This window comes from Mytilus edulis, chromosome 4 (assembly GCF_963676685.1).
Source record: "Mytilus edulis chromosome 4, xbMytEdul2.2, whole genome shotgun sequence".
In the NCBI taxonomy this organism is placed as follows: Eukaryota; Metazoa; Mollusca; class Bivalvia; order Mytilida; family Mytilidae; genus Mytilus; species Mytilus edulis.
The window spans coordinates 6,634,456-6,661,363 of record NC_092347.1 but is presented as its reverse complement, the minus strand read 5'-3'; the positions used below and the strand labels follow the sequence as shown (position 1 = coordinate 6,661,363).

At 31.2% G+C, this 26,908-nt stretch overlaps 2 protein-coding genes across 25 annotated transcripts in view; one reads left to right on the top strand and one right to left on the bottom strand.

Moving 5' to 3' along the window:
* Nucleotides 1-16,822, bottom strand: part of LOC139518831 (FERM domain-containing protein 5-like) — a 48,514-nt gene extending 31,692 nt beyond the window's left edge. For 13 of the 24 annotated variants that reach the window (XR_011663466.1, XR_011663467.1, XR_011663468.1 and 10 more), the window contains exons 1-3: nucleotides 16,584-16,806; nucleotides 11,839-11,943; nucleotides 4,988-5,030 (exon numbers count right to left, since the gene is read on the bottom strand). Coding sequence is in view for 18 of the 24 variants with exons in the window: in XM_071310433.1 (XP_071166534.1) it covers nucleotides 4,988-5,030; nucleotides 11,839-11,943; nucleotides 16,584-16,682 (247 nt within the window). In the remaining 6 variants the exon portion in view is untranslated. Of the gene's footprint in view, nucleotides 1-4,224; nucleotides 4,255-4,987; nucleotides 5,031-11,838; nucleotides 11,944-16,583 lie in introns of all 24 variants that reach the window. The other 11 variants (XR_011663465.1, XM_071310430.1, XM_071310432.1 and 8 more) reach the window with 2 other exon arrangements.
* Nucleotides 16,788-23,042, top strand: LOC139518833 (probable gluconokinase). Its single transcript, XM_071310450.1, has 5 exons — nucleotides 16,788-16,907; nucleotides 17,814-17,844; nucleotides 19,507-19,593; nucleotides 20,922-20,965; nucleotides 21,395-23,042. The coding sequence occupies exons 1-5, from the start codon at nucleotides 16,870-16,872 to the stop codon at nucleotides 21,711-21,713; spliced, it is 519 nt and encodes a 172-aa protein (XP_071166551.1). The 5' UTR covers nucleotides 16,788-16,869; the 3' UTR covers nucleotides 21,714-23,042.
* The last annotated feature ends 3,866 nt before the right edge of the window (nucleotides 23,043-26,908 follow it).

Here is a 26,908-nt window from a genome sequence, read left to right as displayed (position 1 = left end):
TATATAAATCATAGTTACAATACCATTCTAAAGTACATGATATCATTCTTCTAGAAAGAAAACCACTTTTTCAAGGCTGCTATTCATCTGCTAAGTCATTCAAGTTCGTCATTGATGAGTACATGCTTATGCACAAGAGCTGGTTTAAGAGTTTCTTAGATGTTGAATTGTTTTATTAAGAAAGTGTTACACAGAAAAATACCATGCTTTTATTGTCCGAAAACTGGCGAAGATCATGCCAATAATTTCATGCCTATATATATATACAGAATAGAATATCGTTAACTGAATAGAGTTTGGCATTTCTTTTTAATATATTAATAAGCAAAATTGAATAATCTTGACAGAATCGGGAGAGACAGGGTGTGCAGCTCATACAAATTGTGAACTGAACTATAGTCATACCTATGATGTCCAAATCGGCCCTTTTTTAGGCTGAAGTCTAGACTGCACTTAACACTGAATATTGCTATCATTCAGTGGGGGTAAAATACCTATATATAAAGGAGGGATTCTTATCGTATATTTCTCATTGATGATAATATAATCATCTATAATTCACACATATAAACTAACATTAGATAACATAGATATACCCAAGGGTTAACATTTATTTGTCTTAGATAGCAAATACAAACATTTCGCATTCTAACAAATTACATCCTGAAAAATCTACCAACTTACAAAAGTCTTTCAATATACAAAGTATAGAATCTTTCACTCTTGTTTTCCCCATACATTCATAGACAGTTACTAAGAAATTTACTCTGAACAAGAATTTGGTCGTTAAAATGTAGCTAACATTATGATAATGGAATCTGAGGGAAAAAGTGACAAAATAGCCATATACATTATTACTAGTGTAGTTTCTTGGTGAAGGAAGTACATTTTTTCCAGTTGACATTAAAAATTTTGCATTTCTTATATAAAAGATGTTTATAATATTCAATTTTTATATATAAATTTTATTTAGTTTACACTCATGTCAAATAATATTTCCTCTGACTGGTCTCTGAATCAAATCCCCTTATACATTAGGAACACAGCAGTCTACATCTTAGCAATATTCCAAAGCTTTGATTTCTGGCAGAGATTGCATGACTAATTTGTATTGAAAAGTTAAACACGAAATGCACTGGTTGACTTAGTCCACAATTTACTGGAAAATAATACCAATCAAATGATATAGACATTTTGACTCAATAACAGAGGTTACAGAGGCTAAGTATCCAGTTACTGTTGTTAAAACTGATTTGTCAATATAGACAAGCTATTTGTTGTTCTTTTCTGATCCCATTAATTTACAAGACGAATATTAATATACCATTCAAACACAGATACATTTATTTCTTGGTTTCATACTGGGAAAATAAGCTGTTTAAATTCATGCTGGTTTAAGTAGAAAGCTCAATCTGATTTCAATTGACTTGGAGGAAAATTGTATGTCACCTTTTGACAGATGCATCCGTCTTTACATGCTTAATATACTAGGAATTATTGAGAGAAAAAACACTGGGCGTAGCCTGTTTGTGAAGATTTTTCACCTTGGTAGCCATAGCAACCATAATACAATCATGTAAAATAACCACAGAAAACTTACAATATGTTATGTTTTAAGGAAATTATCAATAAAATGTGCTGTCTGATATAAAATCTATAGTAAAAAAAATTATCATCAAATCGACAAGTTCAATTCACATGTACAATTATGTGTTATGGTGTATTGTACATTCTTACATACCACATCAAATGAATGAATAATTCATAATTTCCATGATGGAATTGTGAATTTTTTACAATTATTTATGGGATAACACAAACATAAAACTATGTTAAAAATCCTTGACATAATTTTCCCTTGCAGTATAAATATGGAAGATTTATTCAAATTTAATTCACTTTAGTTTAGTTGATGGCTGCTTGATGTCTAATAAACAAAAGGTATTCAGATTTTGACAGATTTTCAGTAACTAGTAATTTCATAAAAAAAGTAAGGCAACAGAGTTCAGATGAAAGCATTTATGAAGTTCTTAAAACTAAACAAGAATGTGTGCATAGTACATGTATGCCCCATCCGCACTATCATTTTCTATGTTCAGTGGACAGTAAAAATGGGGTTAAATCTCTAATTTGGCATTAAAATTAGACAGATAATATCATAGGGAACATGTGTACTAAGTTTCAAGTTGATTGGACTTCAACTTCATCAAAAACTACCTTGACCAAAAACTTTAACCTGAAGGGGGACAGACGGAAGAATGGACAGACGAACAAAACGGACAGACAAATGGACACACAGACCAGAAAACATAATGTCCATAAATGGGGTATAAAAAGAAGCTGAGATCAGTAGCCTCTATTTGTTGGGCTAAGCTAAGGTTAGCTTCCATGATTTATTCAAAAAGTATAGAGTAGCATTAACACTGGCATATTTGTAGAAAAAAATGATAATTTTGTACTAGACCTTGAGGTAGTAGCCATTTCTTCCTAAAATGAAAGAATAATTATTTGTATACTTAACTTCACTTTAATTACACTCTCTTACTCTTCCCATGTAAACAGTCCTCAAGTCTTATTATGTATTTTTTAATGGTATCCTTGTTGTTGCATTCATTCATAATTAGTCTAGACTAAGCTTAAGGCTGATCTAGATCTTGACAAATATTGTTGACCCTTTTTTTTTATCATTTAACAATGGTGTATGTTGACCTTTGGAGGTCTTTTTGTCTTTGATGTGTTGTTGGGTTGGTAATTCTTATCTTACAACTATTTTCATTCATACTTGATTAAATGTTGATGTCCAAAGATAAAATGAAATCTATTCAGTAGTTGTAGGAGGGGGCAATGGGCTGAAATTAGGCTGAAAATATTAGTGCCAGTTGTAAAACAAATAAAACAGCCTACTGACACTGTAAACACATCAGTGATCAGTTGCAGTAAACTCAAATGATCCATGCATGAACAGACAAGCCAAAAAATCTACTTACACACTTCCACTAAAAAACAAGAGTGGGCTCATTGAAATGTCTTGCCTACATAACTGCATAATAAATGTCAAACTACATGAATAAAACCCACAAGGGGGCATCACCATCATTTGACATGTATTAGTTTTATATATATATATAGTGACATGTACAAATGTACACCAGGTGATCTTACCACAAACAGTTGGCAAATTTCTTACAGTAAATGAAAAACAAGCAAGACGACCATGATCAATGAACCATGCAAATAAGGTCAAAATCATGTGAACCTTGGTCAAAACATACATGTAGGTTATTGAATCTCAGAAATGATTTGAAGGATAAGTGACTTGCTTGTATTGTATGGTTTGGTTTGTTTACAGTGTACCGTGAGAATTATTAAGCATATTGCAAATACCTTACATTTCCAACTACAATACTTATTTTTGTATACATGTTTTGCCTTTTTCAATATGGATGACAGGCAAGACAAAAAGAGTTAAATAATAATATATAATAATAGTGCTTTGAGAGATAGGACTCAGCCATCTCAACACACTCCTGGTTTGTGTAGCTGAGACAATGGCACAATTTATATTTACACAAAGAACTGAAAAAAGAATATATTTATATAATGGTTTAAAAAAAAAAGACAAAAACCACAGTTAAAGAGTGTGGTTATAAAGATTTAAGAGTAAATGTTTTAAAGCTTTTAACATATTTATTTTAATCTAAATGGGTGCCTAATTTAAAGTTGAGATAAGGTTAATTTGAATAAACATGAGTTAATGAGAAGAATCCATGCAATAGTAAAGTAAAGATAACTTTAAAATGTCAAAGTAATCTAGCTCTTTTAAATCCATATGTAGATACACTAGTTGATCGTGAAATTGAGCTTAAATCACATAAAGTTTAATGGTACAATGTTAGGTTTTTTTTTCCATTTAACATTGTGCATCTCTGTCTATAACATGCTTCAATATGGGGATTAAAGAATTAAAATATATAATAATAAATCTATTAAGTTTAATTTGACAGTTCAGTGGTTTTGGTTACAAGTTGTGAAACGTCATGATTATTAAGAGTTATGAATTAGCAAAGAGTGAGAGAAAATGCATCTTTGTTTTGTTTTTTGTATCATTTACAAGTACATTGTAAAATAAACATTGTCATGTTAATTAAAGAGAGATATATAAATTCACTAAAAACTAGAAAAAGTTTATATTGAAATTCAGAGACAGATTTATTAATGCCTTACCCCAAGATTCAGTGCTTTGTCTAAGAATATCTGAAATGTATTACACATTGACACAAGCATTTTTGAATTTTGCAACCACTGTAATTTTAATTCGATGTATCAATTTTATCAATCAAGATATTGGATATTAATTAAAGTCTACTTTTAATACAGGCACCAAAAATTTATAAGAAATCCTCCATCAGAACTTTTAGATATACACTCATTACATGTATATAAGTATATTATAAATATGATATACATGTACATAGGGTGTTGAGACTATATATATTTAGGTAAAATAAAAGCTAAGAAACAAACAAAAGCAAACAAGAAGGGGGGTTTACCTGTTTTACTTGTTTTAATTTGATTATAACTTTTTTTTTTTAAATCCCTAGATATAGACGCCAATTTTTTTTTTTTTAATTCTGTATGCAAGACTGGCCACTGACTAAAAATATTTTTTTTAATTTTTATTCTGTATGCAAGACTAGCCACTGACTAAAAATAAAGATGGTCACACTAATTAAGGACAATTGGCTTTTTATACACATCTTTGCAAAAATGTTAAAAATGAAATGCTGCTTGAAAAATACAGCAATATTTTCTATATATTTGAGGTAGAACAAATGTACAAACCAGTTCATCTAACATAGAAATGCTTGAAGCTTGGTGCTTTTTTCTGATACATATGGCACTAGAAAGTTGTATTCCCCATACCAAAGATAGTAGCTAAAAAAAATCTCTACAAACCAGCATATTATCATAGCAATGAGTTACCTACCTTTCAGCTGTTTGTAAACGGCCTTCAAAGGATCTAACCAATGCTGAAAAGAGAAAAAATAACATCAAATTAATTACAAAAGGTATCAAAAATGAACTAACATTACTTTGACACACAATCTCCATAACTATTTCTGCATTTATCTCACAGAATCAATAGTTGAGCCATAAAAATAGCAACACTGATACCACCATCATATTTTATGTAAAAGTTTGGTGAGATGAGAGAGTGAATAAAATGTAACATTGCATTAGGTCTAACAAGTAAATGTCAAGTGACCTTTATATCACAGAGAACTATTTTTAGTTGACAGCTAAAACTTTCTGGTTGATAATTCTGTAGTTTGTGTCTTTTTTATCATTCTTTTTTAAAAAGATGGTGCTTATGGACATGAAATGGAGGACGTATAGGACCTTCCTTATTGTATCCTTTATCTTAAGCATTTTTTTTTGGCAATTTTTTCTTTTCTTCATATTTTAAAATCACATTTTTTTTGTTTTTCACTACTTTTTTAAGTTTTAGTCTATTTTTCTCTATTTAAGTAAGACAGAAAAATTATTTTCTCCTTAAAATAAATGAACTTAGTCAAGCTACTTTGCTGTCACCTTGACTATAAAAACATTGTATCTTGTCAAGTTGTCTTGCCTTGATGTTGAGAAAATAACACTTGATAGCATTATTATAGTACATTAATTACCTTAGTAGCTACAAATAACCAACAGCCTTTACTAACAGATAGATCCAAAGTACTTTTCTGTACTTAAGCCTGACAGACAAGAATTCAATAAGTAGTAAATTAAATTGATTTTGTCTGCATGTTTATGTCTGCTAATACTATCTACAATCTTATTCCAGAAGCAGGATGCATGTATACCTGATAAAACTTAATGTTCACTGGACTTGAGTTTTATTTTAGCAAAAGAAATGAAAATGAAATCACAAACAACAAGAATGAAAGTGTTGTCTTTCTAAGCAGATCCCACTCGTAAATCAAAGTATTGGAAAACAGGAAGAAGATGTCTGACAGATCTGAAAAGCTCTCAGAAGATGCTGACTGAATATAAAGTTGTAATGTTCTGTACAAAAAAACGTTATACTTAAGAAAAGGGTGATGAAAAATTTAAAGTACATTCAGTATGTTGATAAATTCATATCATGCAAACAGGAAGTAGGTGTCTGACAGAAATGAGGGGCAGTCAAACGTTACAATTAAACAAGTTGCTGACCAAGTATAAAGACTCTCTATTTAGTAGTACACGCAACAGTGTCACAGAACTATTGGTGAGATGAATGGATAAACAAACAGACAAGGTTATGAAATTTAGCACAAAGACCCCACTCCTACAGTGGGGTACATGTATATTAACATATTACAGAGATGTGTTCATAAAATGCATGTTGTAAATGTTATAGAAAATAATTAATCTTCCTCACAATTTTACAAAAATTATTTCAATGAAACAGCCTATGAAAAAGTCATTGGGATCAAAAAGTAGAAAGTCTTGAAAGATGGCCTTATCGATGTACCCTTTAAGCTTGCTGTTGCCGTAACCTGAAAAAAAGTTGGAGGCAAACACAGAGACGTACTGCTTTAATGACAAAACTTTCATCAAGCTGTTCACATGGTTAAAGTTAAATATATCATAAGAGGATGGCTTTGGACTGTAGTTGGCCTTAAATTGGTATTGGGTCAACCATCAAACTATATGTGGACAACAAAAAAACTTCCAAGGAGAGGCATATGTCACTTTTTATTGCTTTTTATTAGTTGACATATTCTTATGCGTTGGTAAAACTTATTCAAATTCAGTATAATTAGACATGTTAGATCATACATGTACATTTATTTTTTGTACAAATTTGTAAAATTATGTAAAGCTAAAATAAAAGGTTTTATTCAGTGATTGAAAATGAGTTTCAGCATCAATATCTACATACTTTAGCATCTTTTTCAAAGTAAAATTCTCAAGATCTAAGTGAATTTTTAATGGAGAAATGACATTAAGTTGTTGGATAACTGCCTAAGATCTGTTCTCAGGTACAGGTGGTTATTGAAGTATGACCGATGACAAATTTCAATGTTTTTGATGGATGTTTTTAAGTTTTATTTTACAACCAAGTACAATGAGCCTCCCCTAGGAGTTGGACAAACTGTCAAATAATCTAATGAATAATGTCTATTGAAAAATACCTTGGTATACCATACACCATGCATGACATCTATATTTCAAATTCATTGATGTTTTCAAGTTATAACTTCAGGATGGAGCGTGGGTGTTGACAAGAGCACTTGAAACATTCATACATATTATTGAAGTTGTATTTATGAATGGTGTTTCAAAACACAAATAAAAAAAGTTTTGCCCATTTTTTAATTCCCAAAGTTAAATTCCCATGGCCATGGCCCGTATTCAAAATCCTCAACTATATTATACATGTACATGATAGAAACCCTTGTAGAGAGTACATAACAAGTTAGAGCACTAGAAAGAACAAGTTGCAACTAAATTACCAGAAAAAAAGCTTCATATACATGCAACAGCAGCACATAACAAGATTGTTTTTGGCATATAAATCAGTATTCAGTGAAAATTTCAATAGAGAGTAAGAACAAACACTGCTGTCTAATAGGACAATTAGAAAATGAATATGTCACTTTTTAGTGAGCCAGTGGAACATTATGAAAGATATCATTGCCTTGACATAAAAGATAAAAATGTGGGCACAAGTGAAAATCACAAGCATGACAACACATTGTAAGTCTAAGAGGACTTCAACTCATGTCAATTTTATGTAGACACATGCAAATATAAACATATGCATAAGTAATCACCACATTTCAACTGTGTTCCACATGAAAAACAACGTGTAAATCAATATATGTGTATGACGAATTATAATACTATCCATATTTTTGCATTCTTAATCTTGCTTTTGTCATGAGTATCCATATGGATGGTTTCTAAAACTTGATAAAAGAAACATAACAATCTTACATATTTGGAAACCTTAAGATTACAAAAACTATTCTTGGAGATTTAGGAGTAAAATTAAAACAGAGCTAGTCATACAAGACCTGTACAGAAAAAAAGAACAGACATTCTGGTATTCCATTATAAAGAATTCATTCTCAAACCAGACCCATATGGAAAATATTCACAGATTCTCTAAAAATTCATCCTCATTCATACAACATAACCTCAATTAGGAACTATAAGAATGAATGAAGATAAACCTTGTTATTCAGCAATCTGCCAACAGTTTACATATATTCAGTGTATAATGATTGAAAACATTAAAAATATTGCAAGGTCATATTAAAAAGGTGCTGCAAGGCTTTCTGTTAAAATCAACAAAATACTACAAGTCTTTTGAAGAAAACAACAATACTACGATGGAACACTTACATGTGTAGACCAACAGAGTTTGACAGTTGAGAACTTAACTCTTCAGAAAAAAAGATGATTTTGCAAGGTTCCATTCAAGCAGCACTTGAATATGAAGTTTTTACATTATTTGATTACAATATCCATGGCTAGATTTTCCATCAAGATTTCCTTGATAGAACCTGTTGGATACAGCTTATACATTCAAGCTACTTAAGTTTCAATGGTAATGATGAAGTCATCATATTGAGAGCTTTACTCACACCATTATGACTAGGTCAAGAATGACTGTTGTGAAACATCAGCTGTAAAACACAGATGACTACAGATTCGAGTATGTTTCACTTGGTGAATGTGTCACTATCATCTGTATATATAAACTAATCACCAAAAATATGACTTTTTCTTGGAATTTTTAAATCACAAACAAAATCACTTATTGTTGGAATTTTTATTGTCAACAGCAACAATATCACTGGTGCCATTGGCTCAAACGGACCTGGTGACTATTCTGTTCATCACTAGTACTCTGTCAATCTTATTTTACTCATAATCAATATTAATGATTCTTAGACTTCTGACTGTGCAGTGTTTTGTCCTTTCATCTTTTTCTTTTGATCATGGTGTGTGCATTATTCTTCAAATTAGTTTTTATAATATATAGCCAATTGATATCTTTTTATTTCATTTTCAAACATAATTTTAAACTGATAAAGAAACAGAATATTAAGAGTCTTAAGCTCAATATTTTGCTACAGGAATACTGCATGAAATATACTATTCACCTTTATTTAACAGATTCATTTCATTATTTAACGCCTTTTTTATTAATTATAATAATCAATGGACAACCCACATTCTTAAATTTACTGTGACACAATTACCATATTTTCTTTTCATAAATATACAACTAAGAGAGGATGATCATGAAACATCAAAGACTACAATCTATAATTAATGAGATGAAATTAACACATAAATTACAGGTAAAATCATCAGGTATAATTCAAAGGTAAACATCAAGGCAAAAGGGTATTTCAGGTGAGAAAATGACAAGCTGAGTCATCTAGATTCAAACAAGATGTTTCCAACAATCACTGATCGATACTTATAATATTCAATCTGTTATAGAAATTTACTATTTTTACGACAAAGAATGTATGTAACCTTTCATATAGGTATTGAACGGCAGAATACTTACATAAATGTATATATATATATACATGTATGTACAAGTATCAATGGGCACATTCTGTTCAACAGTATATTTGTTCCTACATTCTTGGAACATAAAAATGACCAATATAAAAAATGCTTCAAAAATACCTGTTAATTTTGTTCAGTCTGTTTAATGTTCTACAAGACACATGCATGATATAGTGTGTCTTTCCATGTTGTGATGTTATAATATTGTTTCAGAAAAGGGAGAAGGTTTGGTACCATTAAAACGTTTAATCCAGTTGCAAATGTTTGCACCTGTCCTAAGTCAGGAATCTGATGTACAGTGGTTGTCATCTGCTTATATAGTTCATACGTGATTCTCGTTTCTGGTTTTAAATAGATTAGACCGTTGGGTTTCCCGATTGTATGGTTTTACATTTAGTAATTTTTGGTGCCCTTTATACATGTAGCTTGCTGTTCGTTGTGAGCCAAGGCTCTGTGTTGAAGGCCGTATGTTGACCTATATAATGGTTCACTTTTATAAATTGTAACTTGGATGGAGAGTTGTCTCATTGGCACTCATACTCAAATATTTATCATCAGCACAAAACCGTAACTTCAATTCCTGCTATCACTGATTTCTTTAATTTTCAAGGGTACCATGGCCAATTTACTATATATATTCTCCAGCCAGGGGTTACAATTAGATTTACATATACTCCTCTGCACGTATATCTGGATGTTATCCTTGGTAAAAATTTAGATCATATGTTCTTTAATTGGTAGTCCTTTAAATTTATTTTCTTTAATAAATCCATTTACATAAGCTTAAGGATACATTAAGGACTAATAAAGATAATTTATTTTGTGTTCCCTTATTTTTGGTAGCATGTGTACTCCAATCATACTGCTCCAATGCATACTGACAGCTTATATCAATTACATGTACTTTTATCATGTACATGTTTAACCATTTAAATACAAATTTATACAACATTTTACTTAAAATATTAAAATCTTGTTAAAATGTAAAAAGTAAACATAGATGTCCTGAAGTCATATGTAACTTTTAATTACAATATTAAAGGTTGCTTTAAGATAACATATAATTCAATATTATTTATGTTATAAACATTCTTTAAATTTCATTCTATCAAGGAAATCTATGTTTTCATTTAAAAAATATTTCAGGTTATATAATTAAATGATCCAGTTCTCTGTAATTATATTCATGACATTTATCCCACCTTTTTTTATTTTTTTATTTGACTGTATTTTATTTTATTTGCTAGGAGCTACTAATTTTGTCGTTTCCCTCATATAACTAACATTGCAATTAATAATTCAAGATTTTCAATGAAGAAAAAACAAATATATGTTAATAAGCCTCTTTCTATTTATGGTAACCTGTCTTATGCTTTCCATTATTTCCTGGTTGACCTATAGCTAACTAGGGATATTTGATATAATGACATACAATGTATAAAGTAATAAATCTGTTTTAAGAGGGGCTAACTGTGAACAGTATGCCATAAAGCAGCTTTGAATAGTAATTGGACTCTAAAAAAACATGATAATGTAACTCAACTCTAAGCAATTTTATTTTAAAGAATATCTACAGTACAAAGAACCATAGACAATACATCTGTCATGTCTGTCAGGGAGAGACTTCAAACAATTACCATATATAAGTATGATATTTTTACGGTCATCATTTCATTTTGGAGACTCCCCTGTACAAATGTTCCTTTTACAATTCTATTGAATAAGAATTTAGGAAGATAAACAATCATGGGTACTAACAGAACTCATATGCTTATAATCTATCAACCTTATGTCAAGAAGAGCTATGAATACATGTACAGTCTGCACCATTAGCCACTAGTCCAGTGCCAAGTACTAGTGAAATTTGATTCGGAGTAGTAAATTTTTGCAAAACTAGTTTAGACACATATTGGTCTTCAGACTAGTAGTTGTAAATATTTTGATGCAAACTGCATGAAGGTTGCTTTGAAGAGTTTATAACTAGAAATAGATACATTTGAACATGTATATTTCAGCGATTAGATACTGGAATCAACATCTGAGTTGAAAAACTTTCAACTGTTCAAGACTTTGACTAACTTAATGTTTGGTAATATACAATATATTGTAGTATGGACACTTATATACCATGTCAGTCTGTTTGTAGACTTAGACCTACTGTCCTATTGGTCTTAATAGTGCTGTTGGGTAACTGTTTTCCTGACATTTACTCAACATAATTCATTCATGGTGACCTCCAACTTTAATAACTATACTCACTCTCTGTTTATCAGCATCCACATATCTAAGTCCAAAGTAATCCTTTTCAACAAGATTTAACTTAGCACACACTTGGTCAAACAGAGAATGTCCCAGTGTATCCTTCTGTAAACAAAACAACAAATAATTACAAATATATGAAGGGATATATAAACTTATAATATCATAACAGTCTTCCTTTCTTTTACTATACAATGATAGAATTCAAAATGTGTGTGTACATGTATCTTGCACGATGCTGGTGATTTATACAAGTGACAATTTAATACCTTCTACCTTGGCTTACAAAATTTTAATGTCATTATATGCCAACTGACAATGACAACAAGTAAAAGTAACATTTAACTGAAACCAATGGTGATTTGTATGACTACTGCTTACAAATTACTACTACAAAATTTGCCATTTTTCCCTTTTTCAGAGTATTGTAGGTGTATACATATTTAATATATTATAATTTATCTGTGTTTTCAAATCTGGATATAAAATTGGGAATATGTCAAAGAGACAACAACATACATTCTCCCCCTTTATTTCTTTAATTTACAATTCAACTAAACAGCTCCAAATTATATACATACATTTAATTTGTAATGTTTTAATCAAAAAGAGATTTTCATTATCAGATCATGTACATCATGTACAGTATATAACTGAATCAGAAAGTTATATAAATTGAATTGTTGAACCATTGTATAAAATACACCTTACACTTACTTTTGAATAACATCAGGTAAGCAAGTGAAATAGATATCACATATTAAATTCATAAAAGGCTTAATGGAATGTCGATAAACTCTACCATTGACCCCTATACAAAAATCTAACACCCAACCATTTTATAATTGTTAATATAATACACTCTAGTAAACTTAAACTCCTCAATGTGTACATCTCTATATAAACAGATTGTATTTTGAGTTCTATGAATATTCTGAGGGGTGATACATGTACATTGTATCTGTGAACATGCATAATATTGTAAATGGAACCATTACACATACATTGTACTACATATACTATTGAATAATCACAAATCACATTTTTACATATCATACTGAGGGCAGATGCTGAAATTGTGGCTGATTTACATGCTACAAAGATGATGGATATGTAGATTTATGCATTATCTATTTATTCAGAGTACCAGAACCGAAAATGTAAGATAAGCTACATGTATGAATTCCATATACATGATATAGATAAATTATAGTTAATGTTTGTGTTTAACTTTCAATGACATTGAATAAAAAGTGTAATTTTAGTGAGGGATTTAATTTCACCAATTTTGCTACCCCTCCTTCCCCTCACAAAATGTTGATTGTAAAAGTAAATGGAACTGAGACCAGTAATGGCAGTATTACACATAAAAATCACCTCACCAACAATCTAGAAATAGTGTAGTTCATATGTACATGTGTTCATGCAGCTGCATGAATTTCTCAAAACAACTTATACCAGACCTGTGAGGGTAACAAGCACAAAAAAATGCTTCATATTTAATTTACATTTTTTTGTATATTTACATGTATGTTTGTTACATCAACGTAAGTCTTCTTGTGTAATTATAAAAAATGTAGGAAGTTGGCCAACTAGTGACTAAGTTTTTGACATTATGCACCTAGACAATTTCAAGGTTTTACACAGATTCAATTAGAACCATAGAGCTGTAATATAGCTAAAATACTTAACATTCATTTTCTTATTATGATTACAGAAAAAATGACTCACACAAAAATATGTTACTAGTCAACAGCTTGATGGAGAAAAAATTGATAAGTATAACAGAGTGATTCAATATATATTGTAGTATATCTGACTGGGTTATACATTCTTTGTACATGTTGTAAAAGGTCACAATCTTAAAATCTTGGCCTCACCCAAAGTGTCTGAGTACTCCTAGCATTCAACCCAACAATATCCTTATTTAATACCCATCATGTTTGATTAACAAGTATCATAGATTAACATGTAAATGGACTAATTACAATCACATAATGTAGTGACCAGATGTACATAAATCACCTATTGGTGAGTGGGAGATTGATCAGTGACAAGTCTATAAGTACTGATTACACCTCAAGTGATGACCATCGTGTAATCTTATAACCATCAAATATCATTCTCCAATATATTATCTCATTTCTTTGTCAACTTTAATGAACTATTACAATGTTGGTGGGACATAAATTAATGTTTATGTAAGTTTTTTTAGCTTACATTGTACATTATATTTGACAAATCAGAGTTACATCATAACATGTACCATCTACAATATCCATTAAGAGAAAAAAAGGCTTTTAGTTGTTAACTGAACCTTTTTACTGCTTCTATATGCATGATATGTACAAGTTCATTTATAGGAGAAACAAAACCTGTATAGGTATGATATTAAAATTAAAGGACAATTTTTTTGAATTAACAGAATTCATCCTACAAAATAGTGAATTCATGGTCATTGAAGGGCTTTTTCATAGGATGAAGAACAAACAGTAATAATATTTAATAACTTTTTTAAAGTAAAACATAAATGCATGTATGTGGTACTATGTAGTCTATATATGTTGATGACCTCATTGAGATGAAAAATTGTATTAAAAGTGCTTATTGTTTTTATGCATTTACTGATTTTGTGTTTGGATGCATGGATACCCTACATCTTTATTCTTTCTATTATATTTTGTATGTTCACAAGCTACTGTTGTTCACTTAGTTTTAAAGTCAATGCAAACTTGCTATTGTGTGAATCATTGTACAACATGTACATGTACACATGTTTCTTTCTTTCTGAGATGAGATTCTGATTACTGTAAATTTGTACAAACCAAAATACAAATGTATTTGATATTATGTTACCATACAGTATGCATTTCAAACCATTGTGACATCAGTGGATTGTGCAAAATTAGGCCCCAAAAAAGAAAAAAAGAAAACATAGAAACTTACTCTACCTACAGTCCTACATTGTACATGATGTATTAAATAATCAATTCTGTATTGATTATTGCCAAATAATTGAATACACTAAAATCTTTCCTAAACTGTATGAGGACGGGTTTCAAAACAAATACTTAAAATAACCTGATAGATTTAACACATTATTATACCATAATTATGCCTTATATAGCCAGTAATCAATCACATACAATTCAATTAATTCTACTAAAATATCTGTCAGCTAGCAATCAATCAGTCTTAATTTAAAATAATGTCCCCAACTTGTTAAAGAGAATGACCACTATACTACAAATGTATTGTAAACAAAAAATAACTGGTTGATATTTGTACATGTAGTTCCCTGTACAAGTGAACACATCTTAAACCTGCTTTTAATGGAAACGTACATGTATATACATAAATGTATGATAATGTGTGGTCTTTAATTGGTCATCCAATATGGTCATGTTGGTACATATTAACCTAAACTGTGTAGATTTTTTATTTTTGTTTTTTTATCCAGACTGACAAAATCCAAATTGTCAAATAAAAGCTCTGGGTCGGTCAGATTGATCAACTGCTATTTACCAACTTAAAAGGTTGTTAGAAACTGTACATCTACAATTCTACATGTATATTCTACGTTGAACTGTCAATCTCAACGCTTCCAGTGAACAAGAAAAAGAGTAATTTTGTAGTACCAAAAATATACAAGTGAGTATAAAGTACAAAATGTACATGTATGGCAGAAAAAAATTAAATTAAATTAAAAAATAAAATGATAAAGCAATGTATAATAAAAGGGGGGCCCATTTGCTTCTCGTTCATCTGGCCTAAACCAATCAGGCTTCAGGGGCAGTACCAGGGAAATAATCCCTGCTGGCAAGGCTCAGAAGGGTCCTGAACCCAAAATCCCGGACTTAAAAACATGAAATCCTGAGGTCTTAAATTTATAGAAATTTAAATCGTGACATCCTGAAATTTGAATAAAGAATTCCTGGATCCCAAAAGGATCAATCCCAAAATCCTGAGTTTAAAAACACCCTATCCAGACGTCCCGAAAAAGGTCCTGTCCCCTCTCTTCTTGGGACTATTATGATTATACTAAAGAGGGGATTCGGTGATTAATAATAACTGTCAAAGATCGAGATATCTTTTATCTTCATAGCCATTATGTATTCATTAGGGATTATCATTACGAATAACTATAAAAAGTAATTACAAAAAGTTAAGATCAAGACTCACTGTCACAATATGAGAGGGGGTAGGAGGGGTCCTGATACCGAAATCCTGGGCTTAAAAACACCAGATCCCAAAATCCCGGGCTTAAAACCACGAAATCCCGAGGTCCCGAATTCCCGGATCCCGAAAGGGTCAATCCCCAAATCCCGAGCTTAAAATCACCCCATCCCAGAGTCCCGATAAAGGTCCTACATGTATCCCCCCTCCAATATAGTGTACCGATAAATTGCTCTAGTAAAGTCTCTTTCAAATGACCATGATGTTGATTATTTTTTCACTGATTGGTATAACAGTTTCCAGTCCCGTTAGTATAATAGTCCCAGGCTACATGTACATGTACAAAAAATATGTACATGTACATGATGACTACATCTCTTTTCTATTTTAAAAAGTCTCATTGAAGTACATGTATAAATATATGCAAAGAAATGTATGTTTTCATGGAAAATAGTCTTAATTGAAGCATGATCATTTGAACAGAATTCGAGGAGATACAAATTATTTGTCACTTGCTGAGTTTTATCTGCAACTTGTTTTGCATGCTTGAATAGTTGTGTTGAACAAACCTTGAAAAATAATTGAATCGGTTCTGAATCATCCAGGAATCTGATGGTGCACTGATATTCCACTTGTGGGTCACCTTTTTTACTGTTCTTTCGAAACATCTCAAAAATGCAAATAAAATCCAACCGAAAAACCTTAAATGTTTATATTTGCACTTTTGATATCCACATCAATGCAAAATGGAGAAACAAACCGGCTTGGTCACATGACTTGAGTTCAAGGTTATAAACCGGAAGTTGTCATCTGCTTCGAGCACCTGTTCAACTTGTCTCTCTATCATATTTTGGCATGATTTTTATTTTAATGGGAGTGTGTGGTTCTGGAAAGTTAGTTGACCTTTCTTATTATGCTCAGCTGCATGTTTAAACTTTCTCTTTCTATGTTTCCCTCCAAATGTTTCATGGGAGGCAACTGTTTAGTTGTAGAGAAGATATTTAAAAAAAATATTAGAGTTAATTCCCCTTACAATATCCAGTTGCAAATATTTCATGCATTACAAAAACTTGGTAAGAGTTCTTTATGGCACCCTGTAATACTAAATAGGTATTCCATACATGAAACTCTCTCAAAATTTAATTTATTTAAAGAATTTTTTGGATATAGAATTAGTTAAATATTGGATGGTATTAAAAAGTATTATAAAACCAGAGACATATAATACAATTATATGTATTATATGTCTCTGGTAAAACCTTTAAAAAGGCAAGAATTGAAGTAAAGTATAGTTTGAGACTAATATAACTGTGTTATAGTTATAGTAGTCTCAGGTATAGTTAAGGATTATTTAATGTTGAAATGATGAATAAATAGAGCACTGAGTTAACAATACAATAAAATTATTGTATTTATACTCATAATATTTTTCTTTTGAAAGCTCATGATACATGTACATCTGATAATTAATCACTGATCAATCATCTTTTAATATAATTTACAAAACAATTCTATTAAGTAAGGAAGAAGAAACTAACACCTCTTTAATTTTGTGTTGTTAGAGTCCCATTAGTTATGAAGGATAAACAGTATACAAGTATCTAAATAATGTTATTGTTGAATGCTACAAGAAAAAAATGTGTCCAGTGTTGTTTTTATTGTTGCAAGATTAGAAAAATTTTACTTTTTGCTGTTTCAGATCAAAAACACAAAATACTTTCAAATGCAATGCAGAATTCAACATTTTTAAAATATATATTACAGGTTATTCTTTTACCTTTTTCATGATTATTTTGTAGGACTGTAGTTGGAGAAGCATTAGCAAAAGAGGTAAGTTAAAGGAATACATTATAGACCTGTGTATAAATCTTGTACTTGGTATGTCTTTAATAATGTTTATGCATTTTTTATGCTTCTTTAGAAGTTGAAATAAAAAAAAATATGCCACACTCAATGTGGCAATTTTCTTTAAAATGTCTACTGATATTCTTAAAATGAAAACAGAATAAAATCCTTTAGATGGGTAGAAACTAAAACTATATTATATCTCGATTCGATTTAGCTGGTAACAAATCTATTCCGGATCATTCATTGTTAGAATGCATGATATCATACCCATTAGAATACCGTTTCATTTCAATTATATCCATACCATGCAAAATATATGCAGATATATTAAATAAATGACTGAATTTTTGGCTCAAACAAAATGACATTTTAGCGGAAGAACAAAAACGGTTTCCTAAAAACAGAAGTTGTTTAGATCATCTCTATGTGTTACAATCTATTATAAAGAACAGAAAACATAAAAAGAAAGACACATTTGTATGTTTCATAGATGCAAAGAGGGCATTTGACAATGTGAACTGTGATATGTTGTGGCATAAATTAATGAGTATAGGCATAAATGGGTTATTTCTAAAGGCTATACAATCCTTATATGATGCTACATGTACTAAAAGCGCAATGAAGCTAGGACATTATTTGACTGATTTTTTTCCTATTAATTTTGGTCTGAAACAAGGCTGTAAAATGTCGCCTTCATTATTTTCCATTTATGTGAATGACCTAGCTGAAGACATACATGCTCTAAATATTGGTGTTGACATTGATGATTTGATTGTATCAATTTTGCTATACGCTGATGATATTGCACTTATTGCGCTAGACGAAAAGAGTCTTCAAAATATGTTAAACTGTATTCATTCTTGGTGTATGAAATGGAGAATGACTTTAAATGAGACCAAGACCAAAACTATACATTTTCGTAATAGAAAGGCTCCAAGATCAGACTTCAATTTTAAATGCTGTGATATGTCTTTTTAGCTGTGACAATGCGTACAGATATTTAGGATTACATATAAACAAATTTATGGAATACAAATATACGATCCGAGAGATAACAAAATCTGCAAGCCAGGTGCTTTCTGCAGTATACACTAAATTTTTATCATGTGGAGGGATGTCATTTGATGTTTATACAAAACTTTATAAAACTGTAATTGAACCTGTGCTATTACATGGAGCTGGATTATGGGGCACAGATTTCCAAAAACATCAATAGAACAAATTTTATACCAAACTAAATGTAGTGATCTCTTGTGAATTGATGTTGCAAACTTCATTGAAGATTTATCAGAGAATGAAATACAATAGGAAAAATCTGAGACACAGTTTTGGAGGTCAAGCTGTGTTGTATAAGATTCTATAAAATTTTTGGGATGCTATGAATAACAAAGAAGCTAAATTAATTCAAGTGTGGACATCACAATATAGCAACTAATTACATAACAATTAATTATGTAATAATTATGTCATAATCAAATTATCAAAATATGAATGATTAATCCTTCTTCTTTCTTTTGGTACCGCATTTATTAAATTTAAAGAAGGATGAGAGGAATTACATCAGTTTAAAGGTTTCTGAATGGGGATGAAAAATTTTTGTATTCTGCTACCTTAAGAACAAAATGTTTCTGCTTTCTCTTTCAGTTGAATATTGTGTTTCGTGATGCTGATGAATTTCACTCTGTAGAAAATAAAAACAAGATGGCACAGAGTATCCCATTAACAGATGAGGTAGGTTCTAGATTTTAAACATGTTATTAATACATGTATCATGTTCCATCAGGGGGCCTCAGTTGCTGAGTGGTCTAGGTTGTTTATACTGTAATCACTAGCCAGTCAACACAGAAGTTGTAAGTTTGAACCTTGCTAGTGTTGGTGGACTCAAGTCCAATCTTAATTGACAAGGATTGTCAGTTTTCTTATCAAAGGGTGTAGGTTTTCTCCTGCACTCAGGATTCCTCTTCCAATAAAAACTTGCTGCCACAAAAATAGCCCAAAAGCACTTGCTTAGGAGTGAAGTTAAAAGGAAGAAAGAAGATGTTCCATTAGTACATGTACATGTACAATAAACCTTCGAGGCACAAGAAATATTGCATATTATTTGAAAAACGCATAATATTTTTGAGTCCTAAACTGACAACAAATTTGTTGATTTCCCTAATTATGAAAAAAATATCCTATGCTAACAATTGTGTCTGAATGACAAAGAAATAGACATTTCACATATTTTGATGTTTGTCAAAATATTTATTATGGAAGACCTTTCAGATATTAAATACTTTTGAGTTTATACCAGTGTGGTACAATGTAGTTTGATTAAAGTCCAATTTTTTCTCAAATATTAGTTAGCAGTTTTCTTTCTGTAAAATAATTTATGACCACAGCTGCTATTATTGCCAAGTTGTCCAAAACTACAAAACTTTTACAGTTAAACTACTTCATATATCTGAGGCTTTAAAGGTGTAGAACAGTAAATAATAGAATTGCAAAAAAAAAAATGAAATATACATGAAAAGATAATGTTTAACAGTTTAAAGTAAGTTAAGATTTGGTTGGAAATTTGGGTCTTTCATTGTAAATTTTTTTAGTATCAGTACACATTTAAATGAATTGTAATTGGATAGCTTCCTTTGCAAAGTAGATACATAACCAGTTTTGAGTACCAGAAGAAATCATGTGATTTTCTATTAGAAAGAATCACTTTCTCTATTCACATTTTGTGTCCAACTAAAAAAAAACTATAGTTAGAGAAGATGGTATGATGATTCTTGAGGTGGAAGCAGTATGACAGGATTGCTTTCCTTGCAGAGAAGATACTTTGCCAGGTGTAAGCAGTTGAGTTAGTGCAGAAATTAAAGGTTTTTGGTAAGAGTCTCAGAGGAGATAATGCTATTTTCTAGTAAGAATCATACAGTCTCAGGTTACAGACTTAAGGAAAATGTTTAATGACTGTAAATAACCTTCTGATAAATTATGTATCCCATAACTATAGTTATTATCAGTACTCAAATTAATCATGCATTATAAATTGTTGCTATATATTTTTATTTTTATTTCAGGATAGGCTGCCATGGTTACAAGCTATAAACAAGTATATCTTAAAGTAGGTATAAGCACTATGCAAATTTAACATTTTATATACAGTGATGATCATATTTTGCTTTAAATAAAAATCCAAAGGGAGGATCTGTAAATTTAATCCACAGTGACGAAGGGTGGGAATTTTTTTTCAATAAAGTTTCTAGTTTTAACTTTAGAATTGAGTTCATGTCTGTATTAAAGCTGTAATTATGGTGAAAAACATGGTAATAGATAGGGCTGTTAGTTTTTTTCCTTAAATTTTTTTACATTGTCATTTCAGGGCCTTTTATAGCTGACAATACGGTATGAGCTTTTCTCATTGTTGAAGGCCGTACAGTGACGTAAAGTTGTTTATGGCTGTGTCATTTTGGTCTCTTGTGGAGAGTAGTCTTATTGGAAATCATACCACATCTTCTTTTTTTTATATATATTGTGTGAATTTTTTTTTTAGGATGATGGAAACAGGAAACTCTGGTGTATTAACTTGTTCAGCACTGAAGAAACAATATCGACAGATTCTCTTAGATAACTGCACCGATTCCTGTACAAATGACAGTAGCAAAGTTATGATCATCTATTTAAAGGGAAGCCAGGAATGCATCCAAAAACGGCTGGAGAAAAGAACTGGTCATTTTATGCCACCAGCTTTACTTAAGTCTCAGTTCTCCACATTGGAAGAACCAACAGCTGATGAATCATTCTGTGCTACTGTTGAAATTGATGAAAAATCTGTATCAGAGATAGTAAAAAACATTTTAGGGATACTATGATAATAAGCCGACTATGGATTAATTATTATTTTAGTGAATTTTGGGGGTTCAGGCTTACAATAAATTTAATTGCTCAATAAAAATCAGGTTTTTTTTTATATGATTCTATACAGATTATGTATAAACTATGAAATCCAGATTCCTCAATCAATAAAAATTGGTGCCAATCAAAAAAAAATAATTAATTAACAGTTATATAACACAAACTTTCTTAATAATTCATCATTCAAGTTCTATTGATATATCAAAAATTAGTATCTAAACTGGATCATAAGCACAAAAATCTGACAAAATTTCAAAAAAGTCAAATTTCTAGTCAGAGAGATGTTGCATCTGTCAGTTCTAAATTGATTATTTAGATGTTCCGTTGATGTATTTTTGCATGTTTTGCAAAAACCATAATAACAAAATTCGAAAAAAGCAAATTTGTCCAGGAAAATGAGGTCTACTAATAAATCATGATGAACTGTTACATTAACCCCTTTATATACGTTATTTTCTTTGAAAGATGGTCTAATCCTTTTGATGCATTTTTGCAGGAAACAATAATACATAGAGAGAAATTGTAAATATCAAAGATGTTCACCTCAATAAGATCGTCAAATAAGGGCAAAGCTGTTGTATACTCCTCATAGGAGTTATTTCCCCTTAATAGCCATTTTTACCCATTTTATTAATATATTGTAAAAACTATAATGCATTGAGAATAAGGATAATTATGCTGCAAAAATGTTCAGCAAAATAAGATCTTCAAATAAGATTGTCAATTGACAGATGAAAGGAGTTATAAGGATCAATATTTCACCAGCACAATTAAAAAAAATGTTCCTAAAAATCAGTCCCATTTCTTTTCATTTATGACACATTTTTTCATTTTCATAAATATTGAAATTTAGATTGATAGTCAAGCAAACACCTTCTTCTTAGAATTTCATGACCTCCTAGCTCATCTTATAAACATTTTTATGTAGATGATACAATTTATAAAGAAAAAAACTACATTTGAGCATAAAAGGAACTCCTTAAATAATCATATGTTGAACCCCTGATTTACAGGGTTAATGTATTTCAAACAATATGCATGAGGTGAATATTATTTTTTGTGCAATATCAGATGTAATTATTTTAAATGTAAAATTTTCACTTGCAGGAGCTGTAAAGGTTCAGGGTATAATCATATTCATGATTAATATAGTTTTTAAAGAGATGTGCATTTATTTTTATGTATAATTATTTTAAAATCAGATAATCCAGATTTTACTATACATTTGTTGATAATCTACTGTTAACTGTTAGTTATATACAAGTTTAAATAAACATATAAACACATTTGTTTGTAGCTTTATTATTGACTAGAACACACCCGCGAAATAACGGGCATATACAGCTTGTAAACGGTTGTAGGATGAATTTTTGTAAAAGATATTTTGACTGGAGAATTTCATATAAGGGATCAATAGCCCTCTCCCTTTTTCCAAAGTCCGTTTATATGTGTTTCCTTTCTGTTAAATTCAAGTATTTTTCGTGTTTCTGGCCTTATACCACAATTATTCTTCCCCTTTGCTACAATGCATTTTTTGGTAAAAGTCAAATTAAATTAAAAATATGCACCGCTTCAAACATGAAATAAATGAAACTGCTTATAGACCATCAGTGGCGGATCCAGCCATTTAAAAAACTTAAAGGGGAGGGGGGGCCAACTATATGTCCCCATTCAAATGCATTGGATCTGCCACTGACCATTATCATGTTAATAAAATGTGCTTCTAGGACAATCCATTAGTAGTGCTTTTCCTTTTGAGAGCCATATTAACATGTCAATGGCAGGATTTGAATCTCGTATAAATTACTAAGGCTCATTTGAGGGGTGGTCTGAGCGGCCCTGATCCCGAAACTTGGCTTAAAAACATGAAATCTTGAGGTGCGTTTTTTTACCGAAATTCATATCCCGAGATCCCGAAATTAAAAAAGAAATATTCCCGCATCCCGTAAAGATCAATTGAGATTAATAAAACTTAAGAAGAAAATGAGGTCTTCTCGTTTAATAGTATAGAAGAGAATAAAGGTCTGCAGTTATCTCTCTTTCTATATAGTAACTGGGGCAATACTAATACTGTTCATTGGTCAATTTGAAAATTTTCCAGTGCAGGTGCTCAAATGAACTCAGATGGTTGGTAATTAATCCTGGGAATTTTATCAAATTCAGCTTTAAGAGTCCATGTAATGCATTAAAGATTTTAAATGAACTATATTTTTTTAATTTTTGAGAAGGAGGCTCAGGTGTCTCAATATGTTGATGCCTTTATAATGATTTGTCTAACCTGCAAAGGATGCCACAGAATGCAAGACACATGAAGTACGGAGACAATGGGTACTTTTTGTATACAGCTTATTATTTCAGAAGTAAAATGAGCTAGGATATTCATTTTTTGTAAATACGTTGTTCATGGTCACAAGTTTCATTTTACATCAGGGTTCCTAGTTGTATTAAGTTGAAATCATCCCTTCAAAAATTTTCAGACACCATGACAAGTTGGTTGACCACTACGGAACAATATTGACGATGGAAATTGTTCATTTGTCACATCTACATTTCCATCCTCTTTTCATCTTTGGCATCGAAATTAACCCTGGATGAACTAGATCAACATCATGACAGGTGTTACATGTGGAGCAGGATCTGCTTACCCTTCTAGATCACCTGAGATAATCTATAGATTTCTAGTTGGAAATGTGTTGCTTTCGTCTCAATATGTGTCAACTTTCTATAAACAAGGATAAAATGCCTGCATTCTGTTGGAGATGAGGTAGATAGAACGACAAGATGTATTTTGGAGTAGTGATGCACTGTTTACTGTTTTGAAGACCATCTTGAGCTGATCAAGTTTGATTAAATCTCTCCGAAAGGCACCATGTTACATTGAAATCTGACAATCAAAATATATAATCCTTGGTGTAGCAGGGTAAAATCTTAGTAATGTCGTCACTGTATTAAATGTTATGGTTTCACTGTGCTTAAACGGCTGTGGGTAACTTAAGTTACCCACAGCCCAAGATGGAGCCGCCTTGCGTCGGTTAGATACTTTTCTTCTATAGAATAACAATACCACGAATGCATCAATTAAACAACTGAATTTAAAAGTTGTATTAATCGTTTAGGGAAACCCCTAAACTGGAAAGGTGATTAAATTCTACAAAATAAACGATCACAGCACGATTTTAAAAAACACTTAGGCTGTCCGTAACTTCAAAATAACTTGTCCGTAACTTTTTTCATCATACCAATAGAGATGTCCGTAACTTTCAAAGAATCGACATACGCGGATGTAATGTTTAAACTGATGATAGAGATTGCATCGAATACATATTCACAAAACGAAGTAGATGTCTAGTATGATATAATTCATTGTATCGATGGAAGACAAAATTGGAAAAAATATGAAAAAAATCCGCAAAACTCGGGTCTCATTTTGTATAACGTCGGGGTATCCGAATCGCCAAGTTCGGAGTGTAAGAAAATGTGTGTCAAAAAACTTATAACTTGTACAAAAACCCTGTACAAATTATAAATTGTACAAAGTTATATTTTGTACACATCATATATTAAACAAATTTAACATGGGTGCCAAATTGACTACATCAAGTGCCGATTTAACCAGGTGCCAATTTGACTAGGTGCCGATTTGACTATACTGGGTGCCGATTTGACCAAGTGCCGATTTAACCAGGTGCCGATTTGACTAGAATTCTTTCCGATCATAGCAGTATGATAAACTGTTGAAACATATCATTGTTCGTTTTTATTTTTGAACAAGTAGACTACACAAGTATTTTTTACACATACATGTAGCATGTATACACTTACTGATTTTCTGCCAGCACTGAACGACAAGGGTAGCGTCATCATTCCGGCTTTTAAACTATTCTTCCTGGATATAACTCAGCATCTCAACGGGTGATGTTTCTCGATAACATTAACCTAGTGACGATAGTCATCATGGATCTCTAGTTAAACACAGGCTCTTGCAGAAAAGGAAAAGCGACACCGAAGGTAAAGAAGGAATAATTCTAGTAAACTAGTTTTTTTGTGAACAGAGTCTGAGTATTGCATATAACTTCATTAGAACAATCCAAAAACGATAAGTAGACTGACAAATCAAGTACTGGTCTTCGGAAGGGGACAGTCCTGTCTGCGTATTCATTTCTCCGTTTAACTAACTTTTGACAAATAAAGTCATCGCAAGGGGGCAGTCCTGTCTGCGTATTCATTTCACGAACTTTAATCTTTCTCTTTACAGATAAATAAAATATAAATAATATGAAACATGCATGGATTAGTTTCTATCCATGTTTCTTTAACCTTAAAAGTTTCTTTAACCTTAAAAATTGAAAGAATATCCCATATTCCAATTTGATATTATTGAGGAATGGTAGAACCTTTAACACAGGATTTTGTCTTTACTTATTCGGGACTACGGAATTTAGTTTCTTTATATTCGGGGTTTCGGAATCGGACACCCCATACCCCTAACCCCTAAATTTATAGATTCTGGAACTAAAATACCACCAACTATTTCCAGAAATAATTTGAAATTATGGACCTACATGTAAACGTCAAAAACTCCATTCCAATTCCCTTGTACCCATATCATATACACTCTATAGATAGAATCATATACATTTATCTTATCTCATTCTATCCCTAGTTTGTCTACTCTTTGTCAGTATAAAAGCGAGTTTAATATTTTGTAACTGCAACTGTATGATGGTGCTTACAGGAAAGCTTAATTCCCTTTTGCAAACAAAAATGTTACTACCGATGCTGCTACCGAATTGCTGATGGAAGGAATTGGAAGAAGACATTGATCATTGTGTTGATGATAATATGCTACCTTTAGAAACACAGACTGCCCTGAAACGACCGAAAACTTGGAAAAGAGCATGTATGAGTGGCGAGAGATTGTGCGGGCTTGCCATGTTCATCGCGATAAGAATATCAGCAGAACAAGTAATGATTCTGAAACGATTTGACTGAACCGGCCATAGAAAAATTTGGCAAACTCTACTGAATCGATGTTTGTTCTATGTTCTGGCAGCAGACTCAAATCAGTGATATTTGGATGATTATCTTACATTATAAATTTAAATAAAGTTTTTAAAAATTTGGTGTTAGTAAAAGTTTTAGAATATGAAAA

Coding starts and splice junctions, on each gene's coding strand:
- LOC139518833 (XM_071310450.1), top strand. CDS start 16,870: ATGATTTTTATTTTAATGGGAGTGTGTGGTTCTGGAAA. Junction 16,908..17,813: donor GGAGTGTGTGGTTCTGGAAA/GTTAGTTGACCT, acceptor ATTATTTTGTAG/GACTGTAGTTGGAGAAGCAT. Junction 19,594..20,921: donor GTATCCCATTAACAGATGAG/GTAGGTTCTAGA, acceptor TTTTTATTTCAG/GATAGGCTGCCATGGTTACA.